This window comes from Salvelinus alpinus, chromosome 24, assembly GCF_045679555.1.
Source record: "Salvelinus alpinus chromosome 24, SLU_Salpinus.1, whole genome shotgun sequence".
NCBI classification, from domain to species: domain Eukaryota; kingdom Metazoa; phylum Chordata; class Actinopteri; order Salmoniformes; family Salmonidae; genus Salvelinus; species Salvelinus alpinus.
The window spans coordinates 28,067,402-28,085,052 of NC_092109.1; the positions used below are offsets into that span (position 1 = coordinate 28,067,402).

General features: G+C 44.1%; 2 protein-coding genes across 5 annotated transcripts in view; both read left to right on the plus strand.

The window, feature by feature from the left end:
• LOC139552534 (uncharacterized) overlaps positions 1-17,651 on the plus strand; it is a 387,539-nt gene that overhangs the window by 65,919 nt on the left and 303,969 nt on the right. The window lies entirely within an intron of this gene.
• LOC139552481 (gamma-aminobutyric acid receptor subunit alpha-3-like) overlaps positions 1-17,651 on the plus strand; it is a 162,305-nt gene that overhangs the window by 17,935 nt on the left and 126,719 nt on the right. For 3 of the 4 annotated variants that reach the window (XM_071364263.1, XM_071364262.1, XM_071364261.1), the window contains exon 2: positions 12,930-13,036. The exons of the other annotated variant lie outside the window; for it this stretch is intronic. In XM_071364263.1, the coding sequence (XP_071220364.1) occupies positions 12,951-13,036 (86 nt within the window). In that variant the 5' untranslated portion in view covers positions 12,930-12,950. The remainder of the gene's footprint in view (positions 1-12,929; positions 13,037-17,651) is intronic. 4 annotated transcript variants of the gene reach the window in all.

Here is a 17,651-nt window from a genome sequence, read left to right on the forward strand (position 1 = left end):
TGTGCCCTTTTTGAAACATAATATGAGCAAATGCTTAACTGGATCGTGTTCACATTCCATGTATTAGTTCTATGGGAATTACTGAAACAGAGCTGTTCATTTCTGTATTGTACAGTTTGCAGATTTTGATAAATGAGTGTCAAATATTGCAGATACAGCAATATCTTAGAATAAATTGCCCAATCATGCTTTATTTGAACACATGCATGTAGGTGGGAGGGCATTATAGGACTTACACTTTCTTTAGTTGACAGTTGCATATAAATGAACTGTCAATGGATTTCTGAAAATATGTATTGAGTCGATGTTGTTTGTTAGCCATCCATATGATGTTTAGTCAAACACAAGATGTTTCTTGGCCAGGACTCCTCCTCATCACGCATGAGTCAGTGCTTCCCTGTCTGCTCTCGCCAGAGGGAGCGTAAACATTGCTTTGAAGTGGATTATACAGCCCAAGGAGCAGACTTAGACCAGCCCGCCCCGTTCCCACTGCAGAATCCCATATGCTTATCACATTCATATGAAAGCCAAGTTGTTTTTGCTTAGCCTCATACACTAACCATGCCTATTTCATGAGGAGTCATTCTTGCTCTTGGAGGTGATATGTCCTTAATTGGCAAACACCTCTCTTTGCCCATGTCATGATTCAGCCCATCAACTTGTACAGGCTTTAGAGGAGCCAGGCTGTTGAAAGGCCATGTTGACCTTGCCTAGTCAGCTATTAAAGTCAGTTCCATCTCTGCTGTCTGCTCCTGGAGCCCTGCAACCGCAGCACTAATATCACAGTATCACATTAATACTAATCTTAATGAGGTTGACCCACCTTGCAGTCAGAAGTGACTAAATGTGGTTCCCTTTTGATTTACATGGCCTGTCAGAGTCCCCTGTACCTCCCACTAGTGTGCTCCTCTTCTGAATGTCCTGGACTGTTAGATTTAGGGGTTGCAAAGTCAAAGCTGTCAGATGGTCAGTGCCATTTCAGCCCCACATCCTGTGTGTGAACAGGAGTAGACAGCCCAGGCTGAAGCTGCTGCCACCATGGAGGTGTGGTGTCTCTGACCATCCTCAAAGTGGTAACACAAACCGCTGGTGGCTTGGTGGGTACTGTAGTCTCAACTTTATGAATAAAGAGGGGAGAGAATATCTACAATGCCTTCAGAAAGTATTCACACCCCTTGACTTTTTCCACATTTTGTTGTGTTAAATCCTGAATTTAAAATGGATTAAATATATTTTGAATACTTTCTGAAGGCATTGTAAATTCCCATATATTCATAGAAAGTAAATGATAAAATGCCACAGATATAGGAAAGTAGCCTCGTACAACCATCCTGATCTTGCGAGCTTACATCTGTGTAGCGAAACAGAATGTGAGCTGGCAAGATCCAAATGGTCATACGAAGTTAACAGTATAGGGCTAGAATGAAACATTGCATAGAGGAGAATTCCAGTCCACATGGTATTATCAAAAGAGGCCCTGTGGGTGGCATGAAATCTGTGGGGGCACCAGCTCAGACAAGGGAGAGGACGATAGTTTAAATTCGTGCCTGCTTGCAGTCCAGTGACAGTGACACTGTCTGTTTATAGCCCTTTATGTGGATCTCTGCCCTGCTCATTAGCGAGAGTTTGTTTTCAGGATATTAATAATTTGTTTGTGGTGCAGCCTTTTGCCTTTTAGGCATGAGGTACACTATATTTACAAAAGTATGTGGACACCCCTTCAATTGAGTGGATTTGGCTATTTCAACCATACCCGTTGCTGACAGGTGTATAAAATTGAGCACACCGCCATGTAATCTCCATAGACAAACATTGGCAGTAGAATGGCCTTACTGAAAAGCTCAGTGACTTTCAACGTGGCACCATCATAGGATGCCACCTTTCAACAAGTCAGTTTGTAAAATTTCTGGCCTGCTAGAGCTGCCCCGGTCAATTGTAAGTGCCGTTATTGTGAAGTGGAAACGTCTAGGAGCAACAACGGCTCAGCCGCGAAGTGGTAGGCCAAACAAGCTCACAGAATGGGACTGCTGAGTGCTGAAGCACGTAGCACGCAAAAATCATCTGTCCTCAGTTGTAACACTCACTACCGAGTTCCAAACTGCCTCTGTAAGCAACGTCAGCACAATAACTATTCATTGGGGGCTTCATGAAATGGGTTTCCATGGCTGATCAGCTGCACAGAAGCCTAAGATCACCATGCACAATGCCAAGCGTCAGCTGGAGGGGTGTGAAGCTCGCCGTCATTGGACTCCAGGGCAGTGGAAATGCGTTATCTGGAGTGATGAATCACGCTACCATCTGGCAGTCTGACGGACAAATCTGGGTTTGGCAGATGCCAAGAGAACGCTACCAACTGTAAAGTTTGGTGGAGGAGGAATAATGGTCTGGGGCTTTTTGTCATGGTTCGGGCTAGGCCCCTTAGTTCCAGTGAAGGGAAATCTTAACGTTACAGCACACAATGACATTCTAGATGATTCTGTGCTTCTTCCAACTTTGTGGCAACAGTTTGGGGAAGGCAATGTCCTGTTTTAGCATGACAAAGCCCCCGTGCACAAAGCATACAGAAATGGTTTGTCGACATCGGTGTGGAAGTACTTGACTGGACTGCGCAGAGCCATGACCTCAACCCCATCGAACACCTTTGGGATCAATTGGAACGCCGACTGCGAGCCAGACCTAATCGCCTGAAATCAGTGCCCGACCTCACAAATGCTCTTGTGACTGAATGGAAGCATGTTCCCGCAGCAATATTCCAACATCTAGCGGAAAGCCTTCCCAGAAGATTGGAGGCTGTTATAGCAGCAAAGGGGGAAGCAACTCCATATTAATGTCCATGATTTTGGAATGTGATGTTTGATGAGCAGCAGTCCACATACTTTTGGTCATGTTGTGTAACAACAACAGTATGAAGGAAATGCTTTTGTGAGCCACGCCCATTGGAAAGGCTGCAGTCGATTGTTCACTCAGCCTTTGGTCACTGAGGCACCCAGCAACCTTGTCTTAGACTACAGATAAATGTATCAATGACATTTAAGACTGTTAGATATAAGATATGTGAGATGATGACCACAATGCGAGCAGGTCTTGCTTAAATAGGAAGCAGTAGATGTCATGACATTAACAGACGCAATTTTCTGTCAGACATTATAGGGCAGGGAATAGTTATTTCTGGCTCTGGAGGGCTGGCATCCTGCGGCTTTTATGGATAACATAAAATCTCTGATGTCTAACAATCCAGAATTACTTGTAATATAGGCCCATTAATAAAAACGCTGAGAGAGAGAACGATTAAACAAAGTCATTTGGTGCTCAGCTGGAATGAACATGGGGGATGCCCCCGTCTAAAGTATTTCAGCCCAGGAGGAATGCATTCATCAGGGACACAGACACGTTTGGGGATGGGACAGACCTGCAGAGATGCGTCCCGAGTGAGCACTTGAAAGAGCTCAAATCTTTAACATCTGTTTAACCATCCTCAGATCATTTGTGTTCCCCAGCTCTTGTAACAGAGAACATTTGCTAAATACCCCTGAGGAAGATCTGTGTTTGATCCTCGATCCACGGTGTGAGAACAGGGGTGTAATGCCGACCAGTGACCGGGCCACCACTGACCCACAGAGCAGAGCCACGGTGTGAGAACAGTGTGGTGATGCCAACCAGTGACCGGGCCACCACTGACCCACAGAGCAGAGCCACGGTGTGAGAACAGGGGTGTAATGTCGACCAGTGTCCTGGCCACCACTGACCCACAGAGCAGAGCCACGGTGTGAGAACAGGGGTGTAATGTCAACCAGTGACCGGGCCACCACTGACCCACAGAGCAGAGCCACGATGTGAGAACAGGGGTGTAATGCCGAGCTTCCCTAATGTTCCTTGTCCTTTTAAAGTGGTGGAGCTCTGATGGACAGACAGCCCCGCTGGTACTTTCATTTATTTATTCCGTATTTTACCAGGTGAGTTGACTGAGAATACATTCTCCTTTACAGTAACGGCCTGGAGAAAGTTACAATACATCATCAAAATGCATAGTTAACATACAAAATATACTGTATAAGAAAGCAAAAAAACACAAACACAATCAAATAAAAACACAAGATCAAGGTCCTGAAACAGCCGTCTGGACTGTCTGAGGCACCAATTCATCCATTCCACAAGCAAGGTGGATCCACGAGACTTCCAAGAGGAACAGCATACTTTCTAATACAGTGACGTGTGCTGAAACTATCGCCTGTAATAAAGCGTAGTTCGCTATGATAAACTGTGTGGTATTTGACTATTGACAAATGTGGCCATGGAGATAAAGTGAGCTGAGGTTTTTGACCTTTCTCTCTGATGGTTTGACAGGTGCCGGCAGGGAGATGTCTATTTTTTTAATTTTTTAAATGAACACAAACACCCGTGGTTGTGAGAATTGAGCCTTGCCGCTCTTTGGCAGGACTGCACATACCAAAGCAGATTTTTCCACACCTTTAGAAGATGATAGAGGTGTCAGAAAACACTCAGTGTTTAATTATTTATCCTTTTCAGAGGAGGTTTGTGACCATATGTGGCTTCTCTGTTGGCTTGTCATGAAGGAATCTGGCATCAACTGATCTTACAATCAGAGCGGTGTAGACACAGACCATGAAGTATTAGATAAACACTTAACCACCTTCTCAGAAGTAACTTCTTATTGTTACAGTGTGAATAACACAGTGTGTGTCATCCTGTCAAGAAATCTAATGACTTTGCACTAGTGCCAGACTCTAGAACAACTAGAATAGATCAATAGGTTAGATGAAGTATTCTGTATTTACAATGCTGCTTCCACCTCCCATCTCAAAGAGTAGTAATAACTCCACCTCTCCCCGTCCACCCCTCCCATTTCCTCTCCTCAACCCTCCTCTCCCGCCTTCTCTCTCACACACACACACACACACACACACACACACACACACACACACACACACACACACACACACACACACACACACACACACACACACACACACACACACACACACACACACACACACACACACACACACACGAGACACATTTTGAGCTGGAATCTGGCTGCTTCATATCCCATCAGTCCCTTTGCTCTGGATAATGTCTTGTCTTTACCAGTACCGTGTATACATGGACCGATAAATAAATTAAAATAAGAAAATAATTTATCTTTCGTCTCTGTTTCATAATTTTGTCAATTCACAAGTGGCTGAATCTCACCGGAGAAATCAGAGCGAGGGATACAGCGCTCCTCTGTCTCAGTATGTGTAGCCCAAGTATCTGATGCTGTCTGGAACAAAAGAGTAGAACATGTTGCTGCCGTAGAATTTGATTGATTGATGCCAGCAAGCGTTTGGCCTCCCTTGATAACATTTTTATAAAATAATTAGCCAATCAGCATTGAGCTGAGCTCAACTGTGGGTTGTCCTGGCACAGCAAAACGCCAACCAAGGGAGGCCAGTTTGGATTTGGCTTCCACCAATCAAATCACATCCTAAGCAAAACATCATCATTGTCAGACAAACGTGTCTGTTTCTGGTCTGCTTGTGTTGCTGTCCTGCAGTAGCGAGTTTGCTAAATCGGTTCTTTCCTAAGCAATGTATGGAGATGTGGATTTGGACTTGTAGTTTTGACTTAATTCTCTGTACAGGCCAATGATTATGATGACAATTCTGATCTTACCATAGATTCATATATTGTGCCACAGTCCTGAGACGATTGAAGTTCAATATGTAGCCTACAGTAGATGTACAGTTGAAGTCAGAAGTTTACATACACCTTAGTAAAATACATTTAAAGTCAGTTTTTCACAATTCCTGAAATTTTATCCTAGTTAAAATTCCCTGTCTTAGGTCAGTTAGGATCACCACTTTATTTTAAGAATGTGAAATGTCAGAATAATAGTAGAGATAATGATTTATTTCAGCTTTTATTTATTTAATCACATTCCTAGTGGCTCAGAAGTTTACATACACTCGATTAGTATTTGGTAGCATTGCCTTTAAATTGTTTATCTTGGGTCAAACGTTTCGGGTAGTCTTCCACAAGCTTCCCACAATAAGTTGGGTGAATTTTGGCCCATTCCCCCTGACAGAGCTAGTGTAACTGAGTCAGGTTTGTAGTCCCTCCTTGCTCGCACACACTTTTTCAGTTCTGCCCACAAATTTTCTATGGGATTGAGGTCAGGGCTTTGTGATGGCCGCTCCAATACCTTGACTTTGTTGTCCTTATGCCATTTTGCCACAACTTGGAAGTATGCTTGGGGTCATTATCCATTTGGAAGACCCATTTGCGACCAAGCATTAACTTATTGACTGATGTCTTGAGATGTTGCTTCAATATATCCACATAATTTCCCATCCTCATGATGCCATCTATTTTGTGAAGTGCACCAGTCCCTCCTGCAGCAAAGCACCCCCACAACATGATGCTGCCACCCCTGTGCTTCACGGTTGGGATGGTGTTCTACGGCTTGCAAGCCTCACCCTTTTCCTTCCAAACATAACGTGGTCATTATGGCCAAACAGTTCTATTTTTGTTTCATCAGACCAGAGGACATTTCTCCAAAAAGTACGATCTTTGTCCCCATGTGCAGTTGCAAACCGTAGTCTGGCTTTTTTATGGCGGTTTTGGAGCAGTGGTTTCTTCCTTGCTGAGCGGCCTTTCGGGTTATGTCGATATAGGACTCGTTTTACTGTGGATATAGATACTTTTCTACCTGTTTCCTACAGCATCTTCACAAGGTCCTTTGCTGCTGTTCTGGGATTGATTTGCACTTTTCGCACCAAAGTACGTTCATCTCTAGGAGACAGAACGTGTCTCCTTCCTGAGCGGTCTGACGGCTGCGTGGTCCCATGGTGTTTATACTTGCATACTATTGTTTGTACAGATGAACGTGGTACCTTCAGGCATTTGGAAATTGCTCCCAAGGATGAACCAGACTTGTGGAGGTCTGCAATTTCTTTTCTGAGGTCTTGGCTGATTTATTTTGATTTTCCCATGATGTCTAGCAAAGAGGCACTGAGTTTGAAGGTACCTAAGTGTATGTAAACTTCCGACTTCAACTGTATGTAGCTTAGTAGGCTCACGTTAACTAGTTAGCTAACTTAGCTGGTTCATTTTTGCCCATGCGAGGAAGTTAGGCTAGCAAACATTTTAACTAGGTAGCCTATGAAAACATAAACTAAAAGTGTACTGTATGACAGTGTCATAGACTGTTTTGCCAACATGAAAGAGATGAGGATGGCATTGGCGTTCAACTAGTCTACAAGTAGGGTGAGTCAACATTTATTTATTTTTGTTACTTGCGCACGCAACCAAGCTCACACACACACACGTACACGCACACACACACACAGACAGAAATCAGTACCATGGACAGCCACATGATATTTAGCAACATTGATTGGACAAAATGTGTTTGTTTTCATTTTGATTTCAGTGTTTTAACGAAGCATATACTGTATATAGCCTTGTTGATTTGATTATGTTTATACGTAAGTTGAAATCATGCTGGAATAGCGGAGGCAGTGCTCCTGTTGTCTTTGTGTTGACTTGTGGGAACACCGTCGTTCTAAATCACTAGTTGTTTAGTAGACTGTCGGAAACAGTAACTTGCTTGACAATACTGCATGTCATATGCCTGTTTTTTACGTGCAATATTTGCTTTGTGGACTTCACCGGACAGATGTTTTCCAGTTTTGTGATGAAACAAATGTATGTGTAGTTGAATATTTTCCGCCGCTGTGTGACTGTCTTTTTGTTGTCACGGCCTTATTGTATACTGTATCAAGGTGGCGTATGAAGGAATGGGTTAAAGAGCAAACACAATTATCACAATGGAAGTTGTAATATGGCTTTTTTACTGGCTTGGCTTCCCCAGTGATTTTACCCACGCACTACTACTGTTTTCAACAAAGGTCCACCTGTCTACATTTATAGTGTAAGCAACGCAGTATTTATGTTGTGACATTTATATGGTGGCGTTTCGTGACAATTTTCTTTACATCAAATAAAAGGCATAGATATTCTCCAGGCTTGGGTTAAAGGGCAAAAGTTTTTTTGTTTAGCTTTTCAGTCTTGTTGCCAGTACCTCAGTCCCTACAGTGTTTATGTTTGTTCGAAGTGTATTCATGTGTGGGTGATTCCATTATTAATCCTTACAAAGCCCCTATTTCGTTGGTGTGTCTCTGAAGAAACAGCAGTTTTACAAAGTATCCTCTTAAGGGGAAAGCACAGGGACTCCCTAAAGCTGCAGCCTGCTGCCTGGGTGAAGCTCCAATCAGAGCATCGCTGCCTGCGTGAGACGAATTACTCAGTATTTATGCTTCATAGCTTTTGTGCTGCTGCATATTGGGCAGAAAAGCAAATAAATTCCCTCATCTTCACTGCGTTTGGCTCGCGCAGCAAGGAAACAAATTGGACTTGTTTCATCTGAAATTTAAATAATTTGCTTTTGTTAGCGAGTCCAGGTTTTCCTCCAAGTGCTAAAATATTCATATTTGTTTTGTCATCATTGCATCTAAAACTTGAGTTGCTCAGAGCTGACAGTAAAGGCTATGTTTGTCATCATTCTCAGTAGGACTCAGTACTACAGTATTAACAAGCATGTATAGGAAGGTGACTACAAAGGTTAAATCCCACCGGGGCAGGTTACTACACCTGTAATATTTTGAAAATGCTTTGGCACTTACCATGGGTTTGGACATTAACATGACTTATTTACTACATACAATACAGTATGGAAGGCCCAAAGCTTCCATGACTAATAACCTGTAGGTTCATACTGTATATATCTACTCAAAGCCTAGCATTTTGGCTCAGTATCTCTCTGTCATCATGGCCATAGAAGAACATGAAACCATTAATCTGTGCCTCTCTGTCTGTCTGTCTGACTGACTGACAACGCTTGTCATGAGGCCAGAGCAACAGGAAGTCAATTTAGATCCAGGTCCCTCAGGACACCTGCCAGTGAATTATGTGTTTCATTAACTGTTTTCATTCTGCTTTCCAGGACTGGACATACATATTGATCTGAGATGCTAATTCACCTTAACATTAGTGATGGGGGGAAAACATTGATACATTTGATGATGATGATTGAGTGGGTGCTTATACAGTGTTTGTCCTAATTCACACATGTACAAGTGTGTATTATACCAATGTGTGAATTTAAATGTTATTTTTTTGCATATCCCAACTACCTAACACACCCTCGGAGAGTGGGGTCATGGCCAGGGTCCGCCATTATCAACGGCAAACCTGGAGCAGTAAGGTGTTAAGTGCCTTGCTCAAGGGCACATTGGCAGATCTTCCACCTTGTGGGCTCAGGCATTTGAACTAACAACCTTTCAGTTACTGGCCCAATACTCTAACCGCTAGGCTACTTGCCTCAATATTATTTTAGACAATATTATATTGATACTTGGACTCCATGTATCAATTTGTAATATATACACTGCTCAAAAAAATAAAGGGAACACTAAAATAACACATCCTAGATCTGAATGAATGAAATATTCTTATTAAATACTTTTTTCTTTACATAGTTGAATGTGCTGACAACAAAATCACACAAAAATGGAAATCAAATTTATCAACCCATGGAGGTCTCGAGTCACACTCAAAATTAAAGTGGAAAACCACACTACAGGCTGATCCAACTTTGATGTAATGTCCTTAAAACAAGTCAAAATGAGGCTCAGTAGTGTGTGTGGCCTCCACGTGCCTGTATGACCTCCCTACAACGCCTGGGCATGCTCCTGATGAGGTGGCGGATGATCTCCTGAGGGATCTCCTCCCAGACCTGGACTAAAGCATCCGCCAACTCCTGGACAGTCTGTGGTGCAACGTGGCGTTGGTGGATGGAGCGAGACATGTCCCAGATGTGCTCAATTGGATTCAGGTCTGGGGAACGGGCGGGCCAGTCCATAGCATCAATGCCTTCCTCTTGCAGGAACTGCTGACACACTCCAGCCACATGAGGTCTAGCATTGTCTTGCATTAGGAGGAACCCAGGGCCAACCGCACCAGCATATGGTCTCACAAGGGGTCTGAGGATCTCATCTCGGTACCTAATGGCAGTCAGGCTACCTCTGGCGAGCCCATGTAGGGCTGTGCGGCCCCCCAAAGAAATGCCACCCCACACCATGACTGACCCACCGCCAAACCGGTCATACTGGAGGATGTTGCAGGCAGCAGAACGTTCTCCACGGCGTCTCCAGACTGTCACGTCTGTCACGTGCTCAGTGTGAACCTGCTTTCATCTGTGAAGAGCACAGGGCGCCAGTGGCAAATTTGCCAATCTTGGTGTTCTCTGGCAAATGCCAAACTTCCTGCACGGTGTTGGGCTGTAAGCACAACCCCCACCTGTGGACGTCGGGCCCTCATACCACCCTCATGGAGTCTGTTTCTGACCGTTTGAGCAGACACATGCACATTTGTGGCCTGCTGGAGGTCATTTTGCAGGGCTCTGGCAGTGCTCCTCCTTGCACAAAGGCGGAGGTAGCGGTCCTGCTGCTGGGTTGTTCCCCTCCTACGGCCTCATCCACATCTCCTGATGTACTGGCCTGTCTCCTGGTAGCGCCTCCATGCTCTGGACACTACGCTGACAGACACAGCAAACCTTCTTGCCACAGCTCGCATTGATGTGCCATCCTGGATGAGCTGCACTACCTGAGTCACTTGTGTGGGTTGTAGACTCCGTCTCATGCTACCACTAGAGTGAAAGCACCGCCAGCATCCAAAAGTGACCAAAACATCAGCCAGGAAGCATAGGAACTGAGAAGTGGTCTGTGGTCACCACCTGCAGAACCACTCCTTTATTGGGGGTGTCTTGCTAATTGCCTATAATTTCCATCTGTTGTCTATTCCATTTGCACAACAGCATGTGAAATTTATTGTCAATCAGTGTTGCTTCCTAAGTGGACAGTTTGATTTCACAGAAGTGTGATTGACTTGGAGTTACATTGTGTTGTTTAAGTGTTCCCTTTATTTTTTTGAGCAGTGTATATATATATACATAGTGCATTCGGAAAGTATTCAACCCCTTTGACTTTTTCCACATTTTGTTACGTTACAGCCTTATTCTAAAATGTATTAAATCGTTTTGCCCCCCTCATCAATCTACACACAATAACCCATAATGACAAAGCAAAAACTTTTTGGGGGAATTTTAGCAAATTTATAAAATATATATTTTTTAAATATAAAATTGACATAAGTATTCAGAACCTTTACTCAGTACTTTGTTGAAGCTCATTTGACAGTGATTACAGCCTCAAGTCTTATTGGGTCTGATGCTACAAGCTTGGCACACCTGTATTTGTGGAGTTTCTCTTCTCTGCAGATGCTATCAGGCTCTGTCAGGTTGGATGGGGAGCGTCGCTGCACAGCTAGTTTCAGGTTTCTCCAGAGATATGGCTGGCTCTGGCTGGGACACTCAAGGACATTCAGAGACTTGTTCCGAAGCCACTCCTGCATTGTCTTGGCTTTGTGCTTAGGGTCGTTGTCCTGTTAGAAGGTAAACCTTTGCCCCAGTCTGAGGCCCTGAGCGCTCTGGAGCAGGTTTTCATCAAGGATCTCTCTGCACTTTGCTCCGTTCATCTTTCCCTTAATCCTGACTAGACTCCCAGTCCCTGCCGCAGAAAAACATCCCCGCAGCATGGTGCTGCCACCACCATGCTTCACCGTAGGGATGGTGCCAGGTTTCCTTCAGACGTGACACTTGGCATTCAGGCCAAAGAGTTTAATCTTGGTTTCATCAGACCAGAGAATCTTGTTTCTCATGGTCTGAAAGTCCTTTAGGTGCTTTTTGGCAAACTCCAAGTGGCCTGTCATGTGCTTTTTACTGAGGAGTGGCTTCCGTCTGGCCACTCTACCATAAAGGCCTGATTGGTGGAGTGCTGCAGATGGTTGTCCTTCTGGAAGGTTCTCCCATCTCCACAAAGGAACTTTGGAGCTCTTTCTGAGTGACCATCGGGTTCTTATAGTTGAGCCCTGACTTCACAACACATTTCCCAATTGGGACATTAAAAATAACTTGAGGGAATTCTCCCCCGATTGCTCAGTTTGGCCGTCGGCCAGCTCTAGGAAGAGGTGGTTCCAAACCTTTTCCATTTAAGAATGATGGAGGCCACTGTGTTCTTGGGGACCTTCAATGCTGCAGAATTTCTTTGGTACCCTTCCCCAGATCTCTTCCTAGACAAAATCCTGTCTTGGAGCTCTATGGACAATTCCTTCGACCTTATGGCTTGGTTTTTGCTCTGACATGCACTGTCAACTGTGGGACCTTACATAGACAGGTGTATGCCTTTCCAAATCATGTCCAATCAATAGAATTACCACAGGTGGACTCCAATCAAGTTGTATAAACATCTCAAGGATCATTGATAGAAGCAGGATGCACCTGAGCTCAATTTCGAGTCTTATAGCAAAGGATCTGAATACTGTAAATAAGGTATTTTTCTTTTTTTACATTTGCAAAAATGTCTAAAAACCTGTTTTTGCTTTGTCATTATGGGGTATTGTGTGTAGATTGATGAGGAATTTTTCCCCCAATAAATGTTAGAATAAGGCTGTATTGTAACAAAATTTGGAAAAAGTCAAGGGGTCGGAATACTTTCCGAACGCACTGTATATATACAGTACCAGTTAAAGGTTTGGACACACCCACTGTACACATTCCAAAATCTTTCTTTATTTTACTATATTCTACATTGTAGAATAACAGTGAAGGCATCAAAACTATGAAATAACACATATGGAATCATGTAGTAACCAAAAAAGTGTTAAACAAATCAAAATATATTTTATATTTGAGATTCTTCAAAGTAGGCACTCTTTGCCTTGATGACAACATTTCACACTCTTGGAGGTCCTTGGCAATTCCCAGCCATAATTAACATGTACATATGTCCGTCCTTCTCTCTTTTCTGCAGGGTTTTGGGCCATAGTTTGATATGGCTGCCACTCTCCAGAAACTTGCAGTATTCGTGTCGGGCATATGGATCTGCCTCCTGCTCCTCAACCCCTTTCCACAAACCGGGTAGGATGACTCATAGTTCACTCCCTTCTCTCCCCTAGCTCTCTTCCATTTCCAGCCACTCGCTCTTCTCCACCTCCTCCTCCCTCCCGTCCTCTTCTGTCCCCCATTTTGAAACTCTGGGGATGTGTTGCAGCTAATACATTCATTAATATGGCCCTAGTACTGTAGCCAGGCTTTATGATCCGCAGAATGCCATTTGGAGGCAGACGTGGCCCAGTGTAAATAGCTATTGGATTTCTAGTGGCAACGCGAGGCTCAATAAACCTGGAGGAAGGGAAGGGAAGGCTGGCCTGCCGACAGAGCAGAGGGGAGACCGAGAGAAGGCTTGCCTGCCAACAGAGCAGAGGGGAGACCGAGAGAAGGCTTGCCTGCCAACAGAGCAGAGGGGAGACCCGAGAGAAGGCTGGTCTGCCGAAAGAGCAGAGGGGAGACCCGAGGGAAGGCGAGAGATTGCTCAGCCCAGATTGCCTTTCCATGGGGCCAGTTAGCTTTCACTTCCTATTAGCAGCACGCGGCACTGTAAGAAGGTGTACAGCCAGGAAGTTCTTGCCAAGACATAGCCATAGACAAGGCCTAAGATTACTACATTATTCCTACCCCAGTCCATTCCCCCAGTGCAGTGTGCTGCATTCTCTAGCCTTGTGTATCCATTGAAGACCATTTTAAACCATGGGCAAGGCTCCCTAGCCTACTCCAACCTTTTTAGAATACTGTTGCTTACCCTCGCTGACCCTTACACAATCAATTAACACCTACCCCTTTCAACTCATTTGTTAGTCACCTCCCATTATCCACCTATTCCATTAGTTTGCTACAGAAAGATTTCTCTCCATCCATCGAAGAGAGTAAAATGAGTCATACAAAGCTTTACAGCTGTCAAGCTTCGGAACTACAACTTTGCCTAGATGTTGTTATAAACACTGTATTATTGATTGTATAACTTCAATCAAAAGGTATTACCAGGTAATTCAGGACATTACAAAGCCATTTTATAAGATCAATCGTCTCCTCTTTCCCACCATTTCTGTATTGTCCATGATAGTATGCCTTGTTTGTTATGCACATCATTTACAGTATATTATATGAAAGCACATGATAACGTTACATTCTTTACACGCTCTTATCCAGAGCAATTCCCTAATTAAGTGCCTTGCTCAAGGACACATCATCAGATTTTTTCACCTAGACACATTGGGGGTTCGAACCAGTGCCCTTTTGATTATTGGCCTAACACTCTTAACCGCTAGGCTACCTGCCGCACATAAATAATCCTTATAATGTGTTTTATAGTATAATTGTGTGTGCAGTTGTGTGGTCACAGGCACACAGACGCATGATGACTGCCTTTTTGTTAATACTACAATCAGGGTAATCTGTCACAGAAATGCATTGATTGAAATCTCTCTTTCTCCACCCTGGCCTGCACTAGAGGGACTGGGAGTGCGCCCACGGGGAATCAGATGGGGGAGTGGAAGAGGGGAACGAGGGGGAACGAGGTTGCAATCTAATTCGGCACCATAGGCACACACACACACACATAATATTCACAAGGAGTGGAGTAGTGATTCATTTTGTACTGTGTCAGCATAGAGTGAAAAAGAAAGATGGACCGGATCTGATTTAATGTGACATAACAGACCCTCTTTCTCACTATACCTTTTCTCATTCATATACACCCTTCAAGTAAATTCAATCGTTTCCGTCTCCATTATTTGGTTGAATTGCTCTTGGGAAAATGTAATGTGCAACCTTATTTTTCTGGCAGTCCAGTCCTGTTTGCATTGCTGATTTTTGTGTGCATGTAAAAAAAAAAAAAATCTCATGTTGATGACAAAGCTATACAATTTGCATACAACGTTCTAAAAAATGTACGATGATGGTTATGGTGATGATGATGAGGATAAGGATGATAATAACATTGATAATGGGGGATTGTTCCGAACTGCAGTTCTAAACTCCAGTAGCTCAGTTACTACCTCTGCATAACAAGTAGTGCTTCTCCTTGTTACTTGGCTATGTAAATAATTCAGATGATTTAAAAAAACAAAACAAGCCCAAACAGAATAAACAAGGCATTTTAAAGAGACAAATTGAGGCCGTGGGATGGCTTGTTTCATGTTGTTGTCCTAAATACATTTCTGGTGACTTAAGTGACAAACCTAAAGTCCTGTTTATTCCGACGACCCATTTCTCTCCCTCAGTATCAGAACGGGCCCTTCTCTGTGTAACTGTGAAATACTCTATCTGGCCTTAAGCCTGCCTCTCTGATCCCCCACTCTTTTGTTGCGTCCTCTATCTCCAACTAAGGTTAATTTTGACTTCCCCTGGGACGTACCAATAAACCTGGGTATTTATTATTACGTCCTAATGCGGTTATGTGGAAGTGGATCCGGAAAATTTGAGGAAAGGAGTGGAGGCATGCAGAGCTTCAGAGCTGGCATTAAGGTTAGTCCTGCTTTGTTAAAAAGAAAAACATGTTCAAGCATGTCTTAGCTGAGATTAGATGTGCTTAACATTATTTAGCTGGCATCGCCTTCATTCTCAAATTGGATCATATGTTACCAGATATTAATAAGCGTAAATCGAGAGTGTGCTGCATGCTGTGTACTCGTTCTGACATCTCAAGAAGGCAGAGAAAGAGAAGTAATAACAGCATTTATTAGTTTCTCTCACTTCCCCTCCTATCCTTCCCCTCTCTCTCTCACTCACTCACTCACTCTCACTCACTCACTCACTCACTCACTCACTCACTCACTCACTCACTCACTCACTCACTCACTCACTCACTCACTCACTCACTCACTCACTCACTCACTCACTCACTCTCACACACACTTCCCCTCCCATCTATCTCTCTCTCTCACACACACTTCCCCTCCCATCTATCTCTCTCTCTCACACACTTCCCCTCCCATCTATCTCTCTCTCTCTCTCTCTCTCTCTCTCTCACACACACTTCCCCTCCCATCTCTCTCTCTCTCACTTCCCCTCCCATCCATCCCATCTCTCTGTCGTTCTCTCTCTACTCTGCTCCTCTCCCATCTACAGTTTCTCTCTCTAATGGGCTATGTCCTTGTGTTTTATAGGATCAAAGCTATCCTGTTCAGTGCTTTGGCAGTCCATGGGAGCCTCGAATGCATCCTAAAATGTGTCTAAATAACTGCAGACACTTCCACCCTGACTCCGGGCCAGGGGCATAGAAATTAATATTTTCTGGGGGACTGGGGTGGATTAAGTCAAAGCATACTCTCGGTGCATACCAAGGAGACGTCCTCAATCACTTGAAAGACAGCACAGTGCACGTAAGCAGCGTCCTTGCACTGCAATCTTCACTCAGCAAATTGTATTTATTAACACATGGTGTATGTGAGGCTTTGCCTGCCCCGTTTTAGGTAGGAAGTAAAGGGGAGCAGGGCCGTGGGTTATTGTGATGTGGTGTCTGTCTCTGGAAATGTAGATCTGAATGGAAAATGTAAGTGCACAGGCGTACCAGCCATGACCAAGTTTGTAAATAATCCTTTTAGACTTCAGAGTGCTTATACCTCCAGAGTATCTCTTCACATCAGCAAAGCTGTCTCTCCCTGAGTCCTGCCGCCTCCCTGATGCCCACTGATACCATCGCCGGGCTCCAAATCGGCAACAGTGCAGGCAGGAGACATTGCTAATGGATAAAGTTGTCACAGACAAATCCCCTATATTAGGTTCTGTCACTCTGCATCCCCTCAATCCTTCACTGCACACGCTCGCTGATAGGCAGGGCTTGATTAAACTATTATTCACAACAATCCATCTTTTACATATGAATGAGCAGCCTGTTGTCTTACAACCTCGCCTCCAATCCACGCCCTCCGCAGCGCAATCACAGGCTAACGAGTGTGAACAGTCAGACCCTTTTCTGTTGTCTGTTTTGTTTGGAATCTGTTTCAACTCCACAGGACAAAGTGACACTTAATCAATGGCTATGAGGGGGAAGGTGCTGTACGTCCACTCCAGCTATTCCTGCGTATTCATCGCCTCTGAAGTTCCCCGGCTCCTCTCCCTTTCTCACCCCAACTCACATGCATTATTCACGGGATGGAAGGGAAGGGCTCACTTTGAGATGTGATTTGGTGGACAGAGACCATTCTGTCAACGATACGGTGGCATTGTCAAGGTTAATGTGTTACAGGGCTGAGCCAGGGTTATGTATTCACTTGGTGAGCCTCTCTGTCTGCGGTTGGATGACTTGGCTGCCTGTCAGAGATTCTATTTTTCAGCATTAAGATGGAAATGGAGAAAATAGGAAGCAAGGCACCACCCACCATATAATCCACAGGGAACATTTAATTCATGAGATTTAACAATCTCAAATTCTCTCATATCTCCCCAAGTTCTCCGTCCTGCTCACAGTTTATTGATCTCTGGGCTAATTACCAGAATTTCAGATGGGGTAACTAACAGCGGCATTGTGTTGATATATATTGAGTAATTGATCCGTCAGCTTCAAAGTTCCTAATTGGTGAATAGTCCCAGCAGGCATCTGTGAATCAGATTAGAGTCGCAATGGATCCCCCAGAGGGTGTGACTGCACAGCTGCACTGTGAACACAGAGAACTCAATCCTGCTCCAGAGCAAC